Source organism: Ptychodera flava, chromosome 9 (assembly GCF_041260155.1).
Source record: "Ptychodera flava strain L36383 chromosome 9, AS_Pfla_20210202, whole genome shotgun sequence".
NCBI classification, from domain to species: Eukaryota; Metazoa; Hemichordata; class Enteropneusta; family Ptychoderidae; genus Ptychodera; species Ptychodera flava.
The window spans coordinates 19,411,862-19,429,905 of NC_091936.1; the positions used below are offsets into that span (position 1 = coordinate 19,411,862).

Genomic DNA, 18,044 nt, shown 5'->3' on the forward strand with positions numbered 1-18,044 from the left:
CGACAACACAGCACATGCCCTGCACTATGTCAGTACTTTATGCATTTGACCACACCTTATACTATACGACCATGCTGACCACGACCACACAACACATGCCCTGCACTATGTCAGTACTTTATGCATTTGACCACACCTTATAGTATACGACCATGCTGACCACGACCACACAGCACATGCCTTGCACTATGTCAGTACTTTATGCATTTGACTACACCTTAAACTATACGACCATGCTGACCACGACCACACAGCACATGCCCTGCACTATGTCAGTACTTAATGCATTTGACCACACCTTATACTATACGACTATGCTGACCACGACCACACAGCACATGCCCTGCACTCTGTCAGTACTTTATGCATTTGACCACACCTTATACTATACGACCATGCTGACCACGACCACATAGCACATGCCTTGCTGTATTTTAGCACTTCTCGAATTAGACAACAGCTTCTTCTATACGACCATGCTGACCACGACCACAGAAGCCATGCCTTCCTCTATGTCAGCAGCTTATGCATTTGACCACACCTTATACTATACGACCATGCTGACCATGACCACACAGCACATGCCTTGCTGTATGTCTGCACCTAATGGATTTGACCACACCTTATACTATACGACCATGCTGACCACGACCACACAGCACATGCCTTGCTGTATGTCTGCACCTAATGGATTTGACCACACCTTATACTATACGACCATGCTGACCACGACCACACAGTACATGCCTTGCTCTATGTCAGTACTATATGCATTTTACCACACCTTATACTATACGACCATGCTGACCACGACCACACAGCACATTCCTTGCACTATGTCAGTACTTTATGCATTTGACCACACCTTATAGTATACGACCATGCTGACCACGACCACACAGCACATGCCTTGCACTATGTCAGTACTTTATGCATTTGACTACACCTTAAACTATACGACCATGCTGACCACGACCGCACAGCACATGCCCTGCACTATGTCAGTACTTTATGCATTTGACCACACCTTATACTATACGACCATGCTGACCACGACCACACAACACATGCCTTGCTGTATGTTAGCACTTTATGCATTTGACCACACCTTATAGTATACGACCATGCTGACCACGACCACACAGCACATGCCTTGCACTATGTCAGTACTTTATGCATTCGACCACACCTTATACTATACGACCATGATGACCACGACCACACAGCACATGCCCTGTACTATGTCAGTACTTTATGCATTTGACCACATCTTATACTATACGACCATGCTGACCACGACAACACAGCACATGCCTGCACTATGTCAGTACTTTATGCATTTGACCACACCTTATACTATACGACCATGCTGACCACGACCACACAAACACATGCCCTGCACTATGTCAGTACTTTATGCATTTGACCACACCTTATAGTATACGACCATGCTGACCACGACCACACAGCACATGCCTTGCACTATGTCAGTACTTATGCATTTGACTACACCTTAAACTATACGACCATGCTGACCACGACCACACAGCACATGCCTTGCACTCTGTCAGTACTTTATGCATTTGACCACACCTTATACTATACGACCATGCTGACCACGACCACATAGCACATGCCTTGCTGTATTTTAGCACTTCTCGATTAGACAACAGCTTCTTCTATACGACCATGCTGACCACGACCACAGAAGCCATGCCTTCCTCTATGTCAGCAGCTTATGCATTTGACCACACCTTATACTATACGACCATGCTGACCAGACCACACAGCACATGCCTTGCTGTATGTCTGCACCTTATGCATTTGACCACACCTTATACTATACGACCATGCTGACCACGACCACACAGCACATGCCTTGCTGTATGTCTGCACCTAATGGATTTGACCACACCTTATACTATACGACCATGCTGACCACGACCACACAGTACATGCCTTGCTCTATGTCAGTACTATATGCATTTGACCACACCTTATACTATACGACCATGCTGACCACGACCACGCAGCACATGACTTGCACTATGTTAGTACTTTATGCATTTGACCACACCTTATACTATACTACCATGCTGACCACGACCACACAGCACATGCCTTGCACTATGACAGTACTTTATGCATTTGACTACACCTTAAACTATACGATCATGCTGACCACGACCACACAGCACATGCCTTGCACTATGTCAGTACTTTATGCATTTGACCACACCTTACACTATACGACCACGCTGACCACGACCACACAGCACATGCCTTGCTGTATGTTAGCACTTCTCGAATTTGACCACAGCTTCTTCTATACGACCATGCTGACCACGACCACACAGCACATGCCCTGCACTATGTCAGTACTTTATGCATTTGACCACACCTTATACTATACGACTATGCTGACGACGACCACACAGCACATGCCCTGCACTCTGTCAGTACTTTATGCATTTGACCACATCTTATACTATACGACCATGCTGATCACGACCACACAGCACATGCCTTGCACTATGTCAGTACTTTATGCATTCGACCACATCTTATACTATACGACCAAGCTGATCACGACCACACAGCACATGCCGTGCACTATGTTAGTACTTTATGCATTCGACCACACCTTATACTATACGACCATGCTGACCACGACCACACAGCACATGCCCTGCACTATGTCAGTACTTTATGCATTTGACCACACCTTATACTATACGACCATGCTGACCACGACCACACAGCACATGCCCTGCACTATGTCAGTACTTTATGCATTTGACCACACCTTATACTATACGACCATGCTGACCACGACCACACAGCACATGCCCTGCACTCTGTCAGTACTTTATGCATTTGACCACACCTTATACTATACGACCATGCTGACCACGACCACACAGCACATGCCGTGCACTATGTCAGTACTTTATGCATTCGACCACACCTTATACTATACGACCATGCTGACCACGACCACACAGCACATGCCCTGCACTCTGTCAGTACTTTATGCATTTGACCACACCTTATACTATACGACCATGCTGACCACGACCACACAGCACATGCCCTGCACTCTGTCAGTACTTTATGCATTTGACCACACCTTATACTATACGACCATGCTGACCACGACCACACAACACATGCCTTGCACTATGTCAGTACTTTATGCATTTGACCACACCTTATACTATACGACCATGCTGACCACGACCACACAGCACATGCCTTGCTGTATGTTAGCACTTCTTGAATTTGACCACAGCTTCTTCTATAATACGACCCGCTGCCCACCACACAGCACATGCCTTGCACTATGTCAGTACTTTATGCATTTGACCACACCTTATACTATACGACCATGCTGACGACGACCACACAGCACATGCCTGCACTATGTCAGTACTTTATGCATTTGACCACACCTTATACTATACGACCATGCTGACCACGACCACACAGCACATGCCGTGCACTATGTCAGTACTTTATGCATTTGACCACACCTTATACTATACGACCATGCTGACCACGACCACACAGCACATGCCTTGCACTATGTCAGTACTTTATGCATTTGACCACACCTTATACTATACGACCATGCTGACCACGACCACACAGCACATGCCTTGCACTATGTCAGTACTTTATGCATTTGACCACACCTTATACTATACGACCATGCTGACCACGACCACACAGCACATGCCTGCACTCTGTCAGTACTTTATGCATTTGACCACATCTTATACTATACGACCATGCTGACCACGACCACACAGCACATGCCGTGCACTATGTCAGTACTTTATGCATTGACCACACCTTATACTATACGACCATGCTGACCACGACCACACAGCACATGCCCTGCACTATGTCAGTACTTTTTGCATTTGACCACACCTTATACTATACGACCATGCTGACCACGACCACACAGCACATGCCTGCACTCTGTCAGTACTTTATGCATTTGACCACACCTTATACAATACGACCATGCTGACCACGACCACACAGCACATGCCGTGCACTATGTCAGTACTTTATGCATTCGACCACACCTTATACTATACGACCATGCTGACCGCGACCACACGAGCACATGCCTGCACTCTGTCAGTACTTTATGCATTGACCACACCTTATACTATACGACCATGCTGACCACGACCACACAGCACATGCCCTGCACTCTGTCAGTACTTTATGCATTTGACCACACCTTATACTATACGACCATGCTGACCACGACCACACAGCACATGCCTTGCACTATGTCAGTACTTTATGCATTTGACCACACCTTATACTATACGACCATGCTGACCACGACCACACAGCACATGCCTTGCACTATGTCAGTACTTTATGCATTTGACCACACCTTATACTATACGACCATGCTGACCATGACCACACAGCACATGCCCTGCACTATGTCAGTACTTTATGCATTTGACCACATCTTATACTATACGACCATGCTGACCACGACCACACAGCACATGCCTTGCTGTATGTTAGCACTTCTCGAATTTGACCACAGCTTATACTATACGACCATGCTGATCATGACCACACAGCACATGCCCTGCACTATGTCAGTACTTCATGCATTTGACCACACCTTTTACAATACGACCATGCTGACCACGACCACAGAGCACATGCCTTGCTGTATGTCTGCACCTAATGGATTTTACCACACCATATACTATACGACCATGCTGACCACGACCACACAGCACATGCGCTGCACTCTGTCAGTACTTTATGCATTTTACCACACCTTACACTATGGGACCATGCTGATCACGATCACACAGCACATGCCTTGCTGTATGTTAGCACTTCTCGAATTAGACAACAGCTTCTTCTATACGACCATGCTGACCACGACCACAGAGTCCATGCCTTCCTCTATGTCAGCAGCTTATGCATTTGACCACACCTTATACTATACGACCATGCTGACCACGACCACACAGCACATGCCTTGCTGTATGTCTGCACCTAATGGATTTGACCACACCTTATACTATACGACCATGCTGACCACGACCACACAGCACATGCCTTGCACTATGTCAGTACTTTATGCATTTGACCACACCTTATACTATACGACCATGCTGACCACGACCACACAGTACATGCCTTGCTCTATTTCAGTACTTTATGCATTTGACCACACTTATACTATACGACCATGCTGACCACGACCACGCAGCACATGACTTGCTCTATGTTAGTACTTTATGCATTTGACCACACCTTATCCTATACGACCATGCTGACCACGACCACACAGTACATGCCTTGCACTACGTCAGTACTTTATGCATTGACCACACCTTATACTATACGACCATGCTGACCACGACCACACAGCACATGCCCTGCACTATGTCAGTACTTTATGCATTTGACCACACCTTATATTATATGACCATGCTGACCACGACCACACAGCACATGCCTTGCACTATGTCAGTACTTTATGCATTTGATCACACCTTATACTATACGACCATGCTGACCACGACCACACAGCACATGCCTTGCACTATGTCAGTACTTTATGCATTTGACCACACCTTATACTATATGACCATGCTGACCACGACCACACAGCACATGCCTTTCACTATGTCAGTACTTTATGCATTTGACCACACCTTATACTATATGACCATGCTGACCACGACTACACAGTACATGCCTTGCTGTGTGCCAGCACTTTATGCATTTGACCACACCTTGTACTATGCGACCATGCTGACCACGACCACACAGCACATGCCTTGCACTATGTCAGCACCTTATGCATTTGACCACACCTTGTACTATACGACCATGCTGACCACGACCACACAGCACATGCCTTGCACTATGTCAGCACCTTATGCATTTGACCACACCTTATACTATTGGACCATGCCAACCACGACCAACTTAAGAGTGTGTATGAACATTATCAGGTCGGCATTATTCCACTTGGTTCTCATGTACTACGTCTCTGTGTCTTGATGGCCATGTGAATTATATGTGGATGGTTATGAGATACTGAGTGAGCTGTCATTGGTACGTGTGAATCATCATCACCATCAGCTACTGTGTTCCCCTACACTAGGGGTGTACTTGGTGTTAGGCAATTTGTACATGAATTCTGCAGACAACCGTGTGAGCATAACCAAGGGTATGAGAGTTTATTCCTATCCAGGCGGAAGGTGTTTCAAAGCACACTGTACATGCACCCCGCCAAATCTCGTACGAGCATTCATAGTGGTACGAGAGTTCACATCTAGCTTGGCGGCGTGTGTTTAAAGCATTCGTGACCCTAACCTCGTAGGAGCAATCAGGAAAGTACGAAGCATGCACCTTGCAACACCTCGTACGAGCATTCATAGATGTACGAGAATTCACATGTACTTTAGCGGCGTGTGTTTACCCAATTCATGACCGTTAGCATGAGACCATTATCAGTGAGCTGAACACATTACCGTTGACACGATGAAAAAAATACACTCCCTGAAAGCGAAAGGAAGAGGAGCATAAGTATGGTGAGTTTTTTATGCACATAAGTTTTGTAGAAGGAAAGGTGTGGTTTTCTAACTTTTATTCAACTAAATTGCGTTTTTGGACATGTTTTCATGTCATTCCGATCCATACACAATCGCATTGTACTCTAGTCTGTAGTTCATTGCATCATCGATGTATAAATAATCCATTTCTGTACTACTTGCACATGGCCAGTTAAGTTATGGTTTCGATGACGTATCGCATACTTATTGTTAAGACGCAGAACCATTCCCACGTTGGCATCAGGCAGTAAGTGCCATTGCGAATCACGCCCTGTTTCGACGACGTGTGCGTCAAAGTATTGTCTGGCACCGCGCCGTGCGAGTGCTGGTACAGTACCCACCAAAGTAAACGCTAATATAATAGCCCGTACATCATTGTACGGTTGTAACTACGGAACTGGGAGCAAATACCGAATGAGTCATAGTCCTGAGATCCGACATGATAGGTCGGTAGTGATGTCGCATAGCTTGTGCAGGTAGGCTGCCACAGCATGGAATAAACAGAAGAACTCCGATAATATTCCGTTCAGTTTCTTCCCGGGCATCATCCGCATTTATGCTCATTGCTGGATAGCTGCTGCTGTCTATGATTAACTCAAACAAGAGTTAACAAGATGCAGGTGCACTGGGTGATCACTTAGAATCAGGCAATAACACTTCTGTTAGCATGAAATGGCTACATCCGAATCTATCAAAAGGTAATGATGACTGATGTTACATTTCTCAGTGGTACACATGATGTTAATAGTATCTCGAACCTCCCACATAGCAATTTTGACTAAGTTGTTCTTAGTCAGGTCATGGGTCTTACTCTCTACTTCTATGGTCAAGTATATGTGCACTGAGACCAGCAAATTTTATATTGAATTTTTCTGAGGTTACAACTAGACACATTCAGTCTAACCATGGAGCTACCAAATGGTCTAAACCAACTTCTTCAACCTTGGAACAAACCTGATTTCCCTTCATACACAAAATGGACAGTGACCCAGTTAGTGGCTGAGTTGGTCCTGTACAATGGAGGATTGTCTGGTACATTAATAATAGTAATAACATTTTATTGCATGTTAGCAAATAACAGTTTACATTACATTTAGTAGCAATAAATGTTTTGAAAAGAAAAATTTTCTCTAAAAACCAACGGAACTAGTGTCAGTCACAAGTGATGCTTGCCTAGCTTGCCAATATCAGAGTTGTACCAGATTGCCAGTGATACAGATCAAAAAGATGTTTGAAGTCTAGCATGTATGTAGAGTTAATTAAGATTATTCAGTTGGCAAAGTGTGCTTAAAATACAAACGGATTATGTCATGAAGAGCATTGCTTCACCCTAGTCAGGTGACATTGCCAAAGTAACGTTACATTCACAAGCAGGTTCAAAGGTAAGAGTGCAAGCGTGAGAGATTCTAGTTGTGGCAATGGGACAAGTAGAGCCCATCAGAAACTGAAGACAAGTTACAACTATATAGGCTTCCTTCAGGAACGGTAATGCCAATACTATGACACATGTCAGATGAGCTTAATAGGTGGTGCTCTGACCTTTCAGATCATTATACTGGAAAGTCTTTTGTTCTCACCAGATCCTCCCCTTTTACTTATGAGGCAAGGCCTTATGAAGCTGTTTAAAGGGGATGGGCAGCATGTGGTCATGTAATTTTTTTAATATTCCAAAATTGGGCAAAGTTGTTTTATTTTGAATTTTATGTGACACTGATATTTTTTACCAAATATATACACATTTTAGGCCTGACTTCAAAGCGAATATTTTTGCTCTGCAAATTTGTTTTTACCATCTTTGACCAACTCTTCCATGGTCTATCCCTTAATCATTACAGTAACTCTAGCTGAACTCCAATTTTGGTGTTTGGTGCTACACTGTATACCGTGTAATAAAAGAAATTTAATCTATGAAATAAAGGAAGTCTGGCAGAAGGGAATTTGTACCATTTATTTACACATTGTAAAGATTTTTTAGCAGTGGGAAGTAACATGCAGCAAAGAAAGGATTAGTCAGTCTGGATGGATGAACAGTTTTCTGATCAAAAGTTTGCCTCTTACATGTAAAGAAACTATAGTCCTGTGAGTATCAATCTCTGTTGTAATACTGGTAAAAAAGATTGTGAAAAAACTTTGCTTTCATGTAAAGATGCATACAATGATTTGCAATTGAACATTGCCAGTGCCCCTGGGAATTCGTCACTTTTCGCTCACTCAAAAAAAGAATGAAGGAGGCGTGTTGTTTACAAGTAGTTCAATTAATCCTTGTTTTTTGCTGCCAGCACCCGTGTAGTAAGTGGTTACCTACATATTGTGTCAGAGCTGACTTTTCTATGAACCCCAGTGTACAAACAGATCTGATGACCTTAGGGTGAAGGACCTTTTCCAAACCCCTGGTGTAGTTGCTAGAAACAAGCAAACAACATTGCAAATCACCAAGCTGTTGAAAATTTATTACCTTTGTATGATACTCTATGTGCCCTTTCACCATATACAGTGAAGGGGCTGTGGATAATTAAAACATGCACAAGGTATATGCAACTAATTGTGTTTGGCCTCAACCCCTCTCCCCCCCCCCAAAGAAAGTAGAAGTGTGAAAATCCAACCAAGCCTCATTCTCTGTCAGCATACCAACAATTTGTAATAACGTCGCGTATGCTACCAACCCCCTCTAAAATCGATCTTTCTCCAGCGCCAACTCAAAACTCAACAATGATGCAACCAATGGAATGAAATGAAACAGTGTATTCAAAATGATTGATACGTTATTTTACTTTTACACTGAACCACATGTATGTCAAAAGAATGCTGGTGTGGTGCTGGTGCTGCACTGTCCAGGTACACACCAAATAATATAGTGCGATATTTTGCGATATATAAAAATGTGTAGCGAGATGTTGGGATATAAAAACATGTGCGATTTTTGCACACAGTAGTTGAAATACTGCCAAATCCCCACCCCCTAAACACATAAGTTGCGTTTACCGTGCACTTGTTTTAATTATCCACTGCCCCTAAGAAACCATTTCTACAATCAAACTCCCTTCAAAAGGTAGCCAATTCTCACATAGGATGAATAGATATTGTAAATAATAATTTGGGAAAATGTCCCGCTTCTTGCTTTCTGTGTTTCTTTGTAGTAGGTGTACATGTCAATGAATCTTGGTTTATACTAAATGAAAAAAAATGTGGACATGATTTAATTTTTTTGAAACACTTCAAAAGTTTGCTTAAAACCATTGCTGTGAAGATTGTTTTGAAATTCCTCAAAAGAGTTTCGGCAAAAGATTCACAGATGTTAGCAGAAGCTGTAGTATACTATAGCATGAATTATATTCCAGCATGGCATTGTGGTATTTTTTGGTGCTCAAAGCTTTATTGAAGCCCTGGGGAAATTATATTTTGATATTGAGAAGTACTTTTGTACTTGTAAGTTGTAGCGTGAGATGCATCTCATGAGATGGCCAAAACCATTGCTGTGATTGATGCTTATTTCATCTGAACATCACTAATGTTAACCTTTTAAACTCAGTGTCCTTTTTTTCACCCCAAGTCAACAGTACCGATTGTACATATACATCTACTGAACTAGTAGAGGCACTGTCATGCATATCTGTAATTAGCAACATGCCATAACTACCTTGTCCACGGTGTACATCATTCAGCAATCAGAAACCATGTGGAAACTAATCAAGTTCAAAAAGGTAATATTTATTATCATGGTCAAAATACTGATGAACACAAAACCATGAGACTTGCATCTGTCACTCAGCGATGTCCTATGTCATGTAAAGATCATGCTCAAAAAAGTATTGGATTATAGAAATGAGAAATTGGCAATAATGACGGTACTTTGTTCCTAGCTACATGTATATTGAGAAAGTACTTGTGTAAACAATGAAGTGAATGTGTTTTGTAAGTGCTGGTACCATGTGCACAGCCATGGTCACTCCACGTGGAGTGACTGTGGCACAGGCTTTATACCTGTTGACTTCATCAATTGGCTACTGTAACCATAATATACACATACACACACACTGAATCCTGTCATTGGCTGTTGTCAGACTCAACAGTATTTGTCCCATGACAGCATACCATATCTAAACCATGTCAATATTGATTTTGTTAGCAAATTTGGTGAAATGGAACTGTGTAAGTGTTACTACACACTACATCTTGTAAATTGTGAGAAAAATCTTAATTCTGGCTGTAGACAGGTATGTTTCTGTATTGTGGAAGAGGAATAGGTTTTCATATGGAGAATGCTTGTTTTCCTCTTCACAGTGGGACTGATTACCATTGAACAGCTTAGAATGGACTTTTCTCAATCAAAAATGTTGCATGTTTTGATGAGATTCATTGATGAGCTGTTTCTGTAAGATTCATGTTTGCGTAGACTGACCCTAAAATGAGGTGTACCAATAATAAAGGCTAGTCTGTTCTGTCCGTCCATCAATGGGCAAAAGTGAACCACGATGCAAGTACTATGGGATTTGTTTTTATTCATAATTCCATGCAGTACTGAAGGTTATCTAATAACTTAATATTTGCAGCATCTATGTGGGGATTAATTTCCAATTCATAAATAAACTTCGTTTTCAAGCTGTTGCCACTTTGAAATGTAGGTTTACTTGCAGTAATGAAGAATAGATATCAGAGGTGACATGTTTTTCCATGGTTTTAGTTGGATCCCTGGGTCATTGACCCAAAGTCTAGACAGAAGCAATAAATCCCTGCATCATGCTCACCTTGAATTTGAAAGGTTCATTTCCATACCATCAATACATCGCCAAATAAGCATTATGTGATTACAAGTGAAGAGTTTGGTGCCAGCGTTTTGTCTCAGCGTTTTGTTTGATATCAGTTCATCATTAGCTCATAAGTTGCAATATTGAGATTAATGAGTGTTGCATAATCCTTCATGAATACATGTAGATGTAGTTTTCATTGAGATATGTTGGAGATACAGGTGGCCTTCGTACAGATAAAATCTACTGTGAGCTCATGATCTCAAGACAAAGGGGAAGTGAGTGTATTGCTGATTAACAAGCCGTACAGTCGAAATTATTATGAATAGCTTGAAGTAGCATAGACAGTCTCACTTCTACCGTCTATAGAAATAGGAAGTAGGGTAAAAAATAATTGTGAGTTTGTGGTCCAGGTATTGAAATTGGAATATAACTGACATGAAATTCCACCTGCATTCACTGAATTTGTGAAGTGAAAAAGTCAGGTACTTGCTTTGCAGGTTTTGATGTGATGAAAAGATGTCCTGCCGAGTGCATCTGCCCACTGTGGCAACTTTCTCTGCAAACAAGACTGATGCAATTGTTATTTAAATTTTATCCCAGGCAAATAATATATTCAAATATCTGTATTGATGTCTGTGGATCAAAGTTGAAATGTTGTGCTATGATGTGATTTGTACATGCATGTTGTCTTATACTGGTAGTTATAATAATAAGCTCAACTATGGTGTGTATGAATATGAACAGAATTCATGAACATCGGTTTATTTGCTAGTTTACGATCCAGATTAGCCTGTCCATAAAGTGTAGGGGCAGGTATTTCCTCATTTCATATTGAGAGCAAAGTATTTCAGTTATATCATTTAGGAGATTGTACTGTGCTGAAAGCATACCAATGTAGTGAAGTGTATGTCATACACACTAAGTACCTGTCTCTTTTTACGCTAAGCTTGTACCTTGCTAGGTCAGACTGAAATAGTTCCACTCAAATACCGTATTCAGCAAAAAATGTAATGAACAATGGATACGTGCCTGTAGTGGCATTTTGTGATCTGTTTTAGAATATTACGATCGTTAAGTCTGCAGGATAAACACCCATGCAGTTTTATGACCAAGGATTGTAGAATCTTTTTGAACAAACGTCACTGATTTGTCTTACAGTAAAGATTATTGTGCCACATAGTACAAGAGGTTCTTGTATGCACTTGCAAATTACTTGGTACATACACTGTACAGCTCCAGCTACAGATTTAGACTGCTTTCTTGTATGGTTGAAGGTTGCATGAAACACAACAACAGAAATTGATGCTACTGATGCAGGTTCATAGGTCATCCAACATGAGATACTAGAGCCGTAGAAGAGAATTTACTCAGGACAACTAAAGATGCTGAATTTGGTTGATATCCAAACATTTGAAAAGACTCGTATTTTTCAACACACATTTACATTTAAATAATGGTTTTCTGGTTTTAATACGCAATTTTCATTTTGAAACTGGGATATTTCTCACTTCAATAATTTTTTGTGGAGACCACATGCGATATGTTCATTTGACAAGATTTCAACGTCCATCGATTTTAATAATCAATGGACGACGAAGTGTTAAATTACGACAAGATTATATTATTATTATTTACAAGGGCAGAGGGAAAACCCATGACATACTTGCATCAACGTACCAGTGAACTGTTCTATTGTGTTTTGTAAATGTGTACTGGTGTTACTATGCTATCAAAACTCTCATTCTGGTAACAGCTACCTACCATAACATGCTGATAAAATAGTGTAAATTTTTAATTGTTAGGGGTCCAATCATTGCAAAATCAGATTATTTCTCTTTAATAATAAAGTTACCCAAAAAGTCACTGCTACATGTACATGTACGTACACTACTGACCTACATCATCACCACCAGGTCAGGTAAAAAAAGAATGTTAATACATAACTTTGCAAAACTAGTCCTTGAAAATTATGTATATGTGTCACAGTATGGAGCCTCCAAATGATCATGTTTGTCAACACTAGAATTTGACATTTGACATGACTTCAGTCAACTCAAACTTACAATAAAAGAATAGAAAAAGGGTCAGATAACCCAAGAGTTGATGTCCAGGTGAAATTTCCTTTGTTGTATGCTGATTAAAATACTGTATGGGAGAAACAAAAGATAGATAGAAAGAATAGTTTGTGTAAATACAAAGTACATCCAGATATTTTAATCTATTGAGATAGGTGTATCATGAGGTAAGTCCTTTACTTTAAAGGACTGTGCAATACATTATCTGTGCCAATGCCATTGACCTGGCAGGTTATTGTGTCCTGTGAAAATTTGAAGTGGACATCTTCAAGCGGCGTGTGCAACATTTCAAGTTTTGTACTATCACCATTTTGCCGTAACTTCGTCTGGTATTGGGTATGTGTTTAAAAACCTTTGGTGATACACACAGGTTGTCTCTTCATTCATTTCAAGTGGTATTTAGTCCCCAGGCTGCAGTATCTCTAACATCTTGTCAGATCCTTCCCATTGTATACCGTCAGTGCACATTATCACTGTTCTGACCTTCTGACCGATAACTGCTCACAATGCAATTACACCTGATTGGATTGAATTGTGGTTGCAGGAATGATACACAAGGACATCGATACACTGAAATCTACTAGTATTAAAGGAATGTTGGGTTGAAATCTATGTGCTTTGCCACCTGATTGCAGATGTTTGAAAATGAATTATTTGCAGGAAAGATAAAACGTTAGAGTAATTAAAGTTCCCATATTTTTTAGGGCAAGTTGAGATTTTTTTCTTTATCAATTGGAAGGTAAAATGTATGACAATTATTGATGTTGCAAACAGTTGTCCTTTGTACCCAAATAATTTCAGCAAACATTCTTGGCATTCTCAACTAAAGTAGTTATCAAATATATCAACATTTTCACATAAATATTAGTCAGTAGGCCATTACCATAAATTGCCTTGTGGACAGACAAATATTAAAGTCACAAAGTATGTTTTCTCCTAAGTATGGACTAGTAAATCAGTGTTTCATCCAGGCTGGCATCAACCGGGGGGGGGGGGGGATTTTCCCCCTTTACCAGAAAATTTAGGGGTGATTTCATCAGTTCGTGCATTCTACTTGTATCTTGTAAGATCTTATAAGGTGTGACTAGCACCATTTCATGGGGCTGTTCTCCCCTTGACAAATTACTAGGGGTACCAACATCTCAACAAAAGGGGAATCCCCATCCCCTCTGTAGATGGAACACTGGTAAATACATGCTTTTTTCCCTGTAGGAAATATCATTTGTATTCCCACACCGCCTTTGCTTTGATCAAACTACAAACCATACTGTATACACTTTTTGAATAAATTTTCCCCCTGCCTGTAAAAAATAGCATGTTGCCCTCACCCGTGTGTGGTTGTAGGTGTATGTGTAGATACAACATACAACCATTGGTGACCTAGACCTCTGCATGTTTGTTGTGGAAACACAAGGAGGACAACAGTACAGGGTTTTGAATTGATGTCTAGCCGTGCTGCAAAACAAACCTTTCAAGAAGTTCATGCCCAGTGAGCAAGGACATAACAAGAAATCAATGAAGGCATTGTCTGTGCATCTGTCTTTGTAGTTGGTTAAAGATGAACTCAGTTCAGAAGAAAGATTTGTGTTGTTACAAGGTGGATCCAGTTGACTGAAATATTGATTGAGTTGACCCTGTATTGACCAACTAACTCTGCTCTGAGGCAGACAGTTTTGATGTCCCTTGGCCGAATGTTATTATATTCAGTCATTATGTCTCTGTCAAAATACATAGTCATGTTATTTTTATGATCTTGTATTTAATGTAAGCAATACAGTGCATTTCTTTAATTAGTGTTAAATTATTTCTAGGGTTACTAGTAAATGTGTGATAGTTTGTTAATTTAACCACAATCCATGTTCTGAGGTATGTACAAACAAACCACCATTATTTCACAGGATTCACAGATTACATTTATACTAGTCCAAGTGAAAAAATGATTCAGCTCCAAACTAGGTCCCATCTTTGTACATAATGTGATATTTCCCTGTGAATTATTCTGTCAAATGTTAACAAAGAGACCAGCAAGGAATCTCACAGCGCGTGTTTCATTTAAATTTTAAAGTCAGTTACTGTTGTAAAGCTTGATAAATGTTTGTGTTTGTCTTTCAGATTATTATGAGCTAGCATAGGATTCGTATCATCCATCATTGTTACCAGAGTCACCTGCCAACCGCCACATAGCACCTCACAAACCAAGACAGTCAAAGATGGCGACCAAGAGACTACGTAACATGGTGTCCCAGGTGTACTACAAGTACGGCCTGTTTTGTTCCAGTCACCCAACGTTCATGATTTGTTTGACAATACTTATAGCGATTATTTGCAGGTGAGTATGAGAAGGTTATGATTTGAACATGCGCTCTCTTTGTCTTTCTCATACCGGTATATTAGAATCTGCCTAATGACAAAGTAAAGAATAACGTCGAATTGCCTCTTTTCCATTTTTGTGCAAGTGATATCTGAAGGAGAAAAATTTTGAATCTTTCCTACAGTTATGGCTTACATTAAAAAGATGAAATATCCATTTGAAAGGAAAACGTCAGATTTTCTGAGACAGCTGTAATAAAAGGAAATCCATTTTGAAGTTGACAAACAGGCCACAATAACTGTGTAGGCGTGATTGTGCGTCAGTAAACCTTTAAAAGCTTTGTATATGATACAAATTTAACACCCACGACCAGCAATGTCATATCTAAATGGATTGCATTTTTGAATGGTATGTGAGTGGGAAAGTGTAATATGTACTACAGTTTATGTCTGAAGTGAGCAGAACAAAATTAATCAGGATACCCAGTAGTTCCTCGTACTGCGACATAAAATTGAATCCCTCTTTATCAATAAAATGGACTGGGTACTATTACTGCCGTGTAGAGAAGCATTTCATTTGCAAGAGTTCACACAGGTTTAAATGCCAGCACACTGGCCCTCCATCATGGTGTACATAACTGTGTAGTCATACATTTGCATTGCAAATGAGTTATTTAGAGGTTTGATCTTGCCAACTATGAAAAAGTAACACCACTTTTGGTAAACTCAAAATAACTGATTGAGGATCTTGTTTGTATTTTTTAATAATAAACACTAATTCCGGCAGGGTTATGAGAGCTGGATTGAGTGACGTTTACATTGACATTAGGGGAGAACCATTTGATTTTTTTGGGGGGGGGTATGGAGGAAATGGGTATGGGAGCAAATTTTTTTTTCCTGTCACAGTGACAGCAATTTTTTTTTTCTACTGTCAGAGCTGCATCAATTTTTTTTTTCAAATGGAGTAGCAATGCAAATTTTTTTTCTTTGTCATCAAGTTTGTGATGCGTTGTATATAAGGGAGCGTCATTATTTACGGCCTGAAACTCAGAAATTTCAAGTGACACCACCCCCCACCCCCCCCCCACCCCGTCAACCATGATGAATTTGAGTAACTCCCCTCTCTAACTCTGAAATTTTGACTGATCCCCCCACTTAGAAAAGTTAAATACAAATACATGTATTTGTAAAATTTACAAAATACAGCAATTTAACAGTAAAGACCTTTGAAATCCTGATGTACTCTGCTAGACTATCATCAGTTATCTCATGATGGTTCAAAAAAGGTGAACCCATCAAAATGAAATTGCAAGTCACAATAAAATAAAGATATAAAAGCTCACGCAGTATCTAACCATATAGTATATTGTTTAATTTGGATGGGTATTATGACAAGGTTTTCACTAGGATATCTGACCGGGCAGAATTTGAAAGTACAGGGGGAGAACACGTGAGAGGCTTAGGGGGAAAGTGTCACAGGGGCTTTCCCCTATCTTGCATGGAAAGTTTAAGATATTGATGTGTGCAATGGTGCAGTCTGGTGCGATCTGAGAGGTGTTTTTTAATTTTTTTTTACTAAGTGAAACTGTTAGAACACCCCAAGGGGGAGAGCACGAGAGGGGGTTTCCCCTCTCGTATTGGAAATTTTGGGAAATTGATGTGTTTAATGGTGCAATCTGAGAGGAGTTTCAGGTTATTTTGCATTTGGTAAAACTGTTTGAAAATGACATTGAACACTGCAATATTTTTTTACATTTTATGCATGATCAGTGTTTGTATCACAATATTCAACAACCAAACAATGACAATACAATTTGTGAAAAACAGTTCTGTTTGCCAGAGACTGAAGATAAATAAATATACAGGAACGGAAAATTTGTGACCTTCTTGTGTCATTTCTCCAGCTGCCAGCTTCTAATGAAAAGCATGAATATGGTATGTTTAACTGTCAAAATGGTCATTGAACTGAGGTAAATGAAAACATGTCTCTGTGATAATAAAGGATGAATTCACAACAGTTCAGTTTTGTCCTAGATCCTTGAAAATTTTGAGAAATTGATGTGCTGCCACAGTCCAGTGTAGTGCAAATCCGATAGGTATTTTAAATTTGTCTTTTACCAGTAACACTGTTAGAAGAGCCGGGGGGGAGAGCACACGAGAGGGGGTACCCCCTTCTCGCATTGAACATTTTGAGAAATGGATGTGTGCAATGGTGGCAATCTGAGATGTGTTTCAATTTATTTCGCCAAAATATATTGAGTAACCCGTCCCCCTTCTTCCTCTCCACATTT

General features: G+C 40.6%; 1 protein-coding gene across 1 annotated transcript in view; it reads left to right on the forward strand.

Moving 5' to 3' along the window:
- The window catches only part of LOC139140259 (sterol regulatory element-binding protein cleavage-activating protein-like), a 63,275-nt gene that overhangs the window by 11,948 nt on the left and 33,283 nt on the right, over nucleotides 1-18,044 (forward strand). Inside the window, 2 exon segments of the mRNA XM_070709383.1 lie at nucleotides 6,520-6,599; nucleotides 15,556-15,772. Of these exon segments, the coding sequence (XP_070565484.1) occupies nucleotides 15,654-15,772 (119 nt within the window). The 5' untranslated portion in view covers nucleotides 6,520-6,599; nucleotides 15,556-15,653.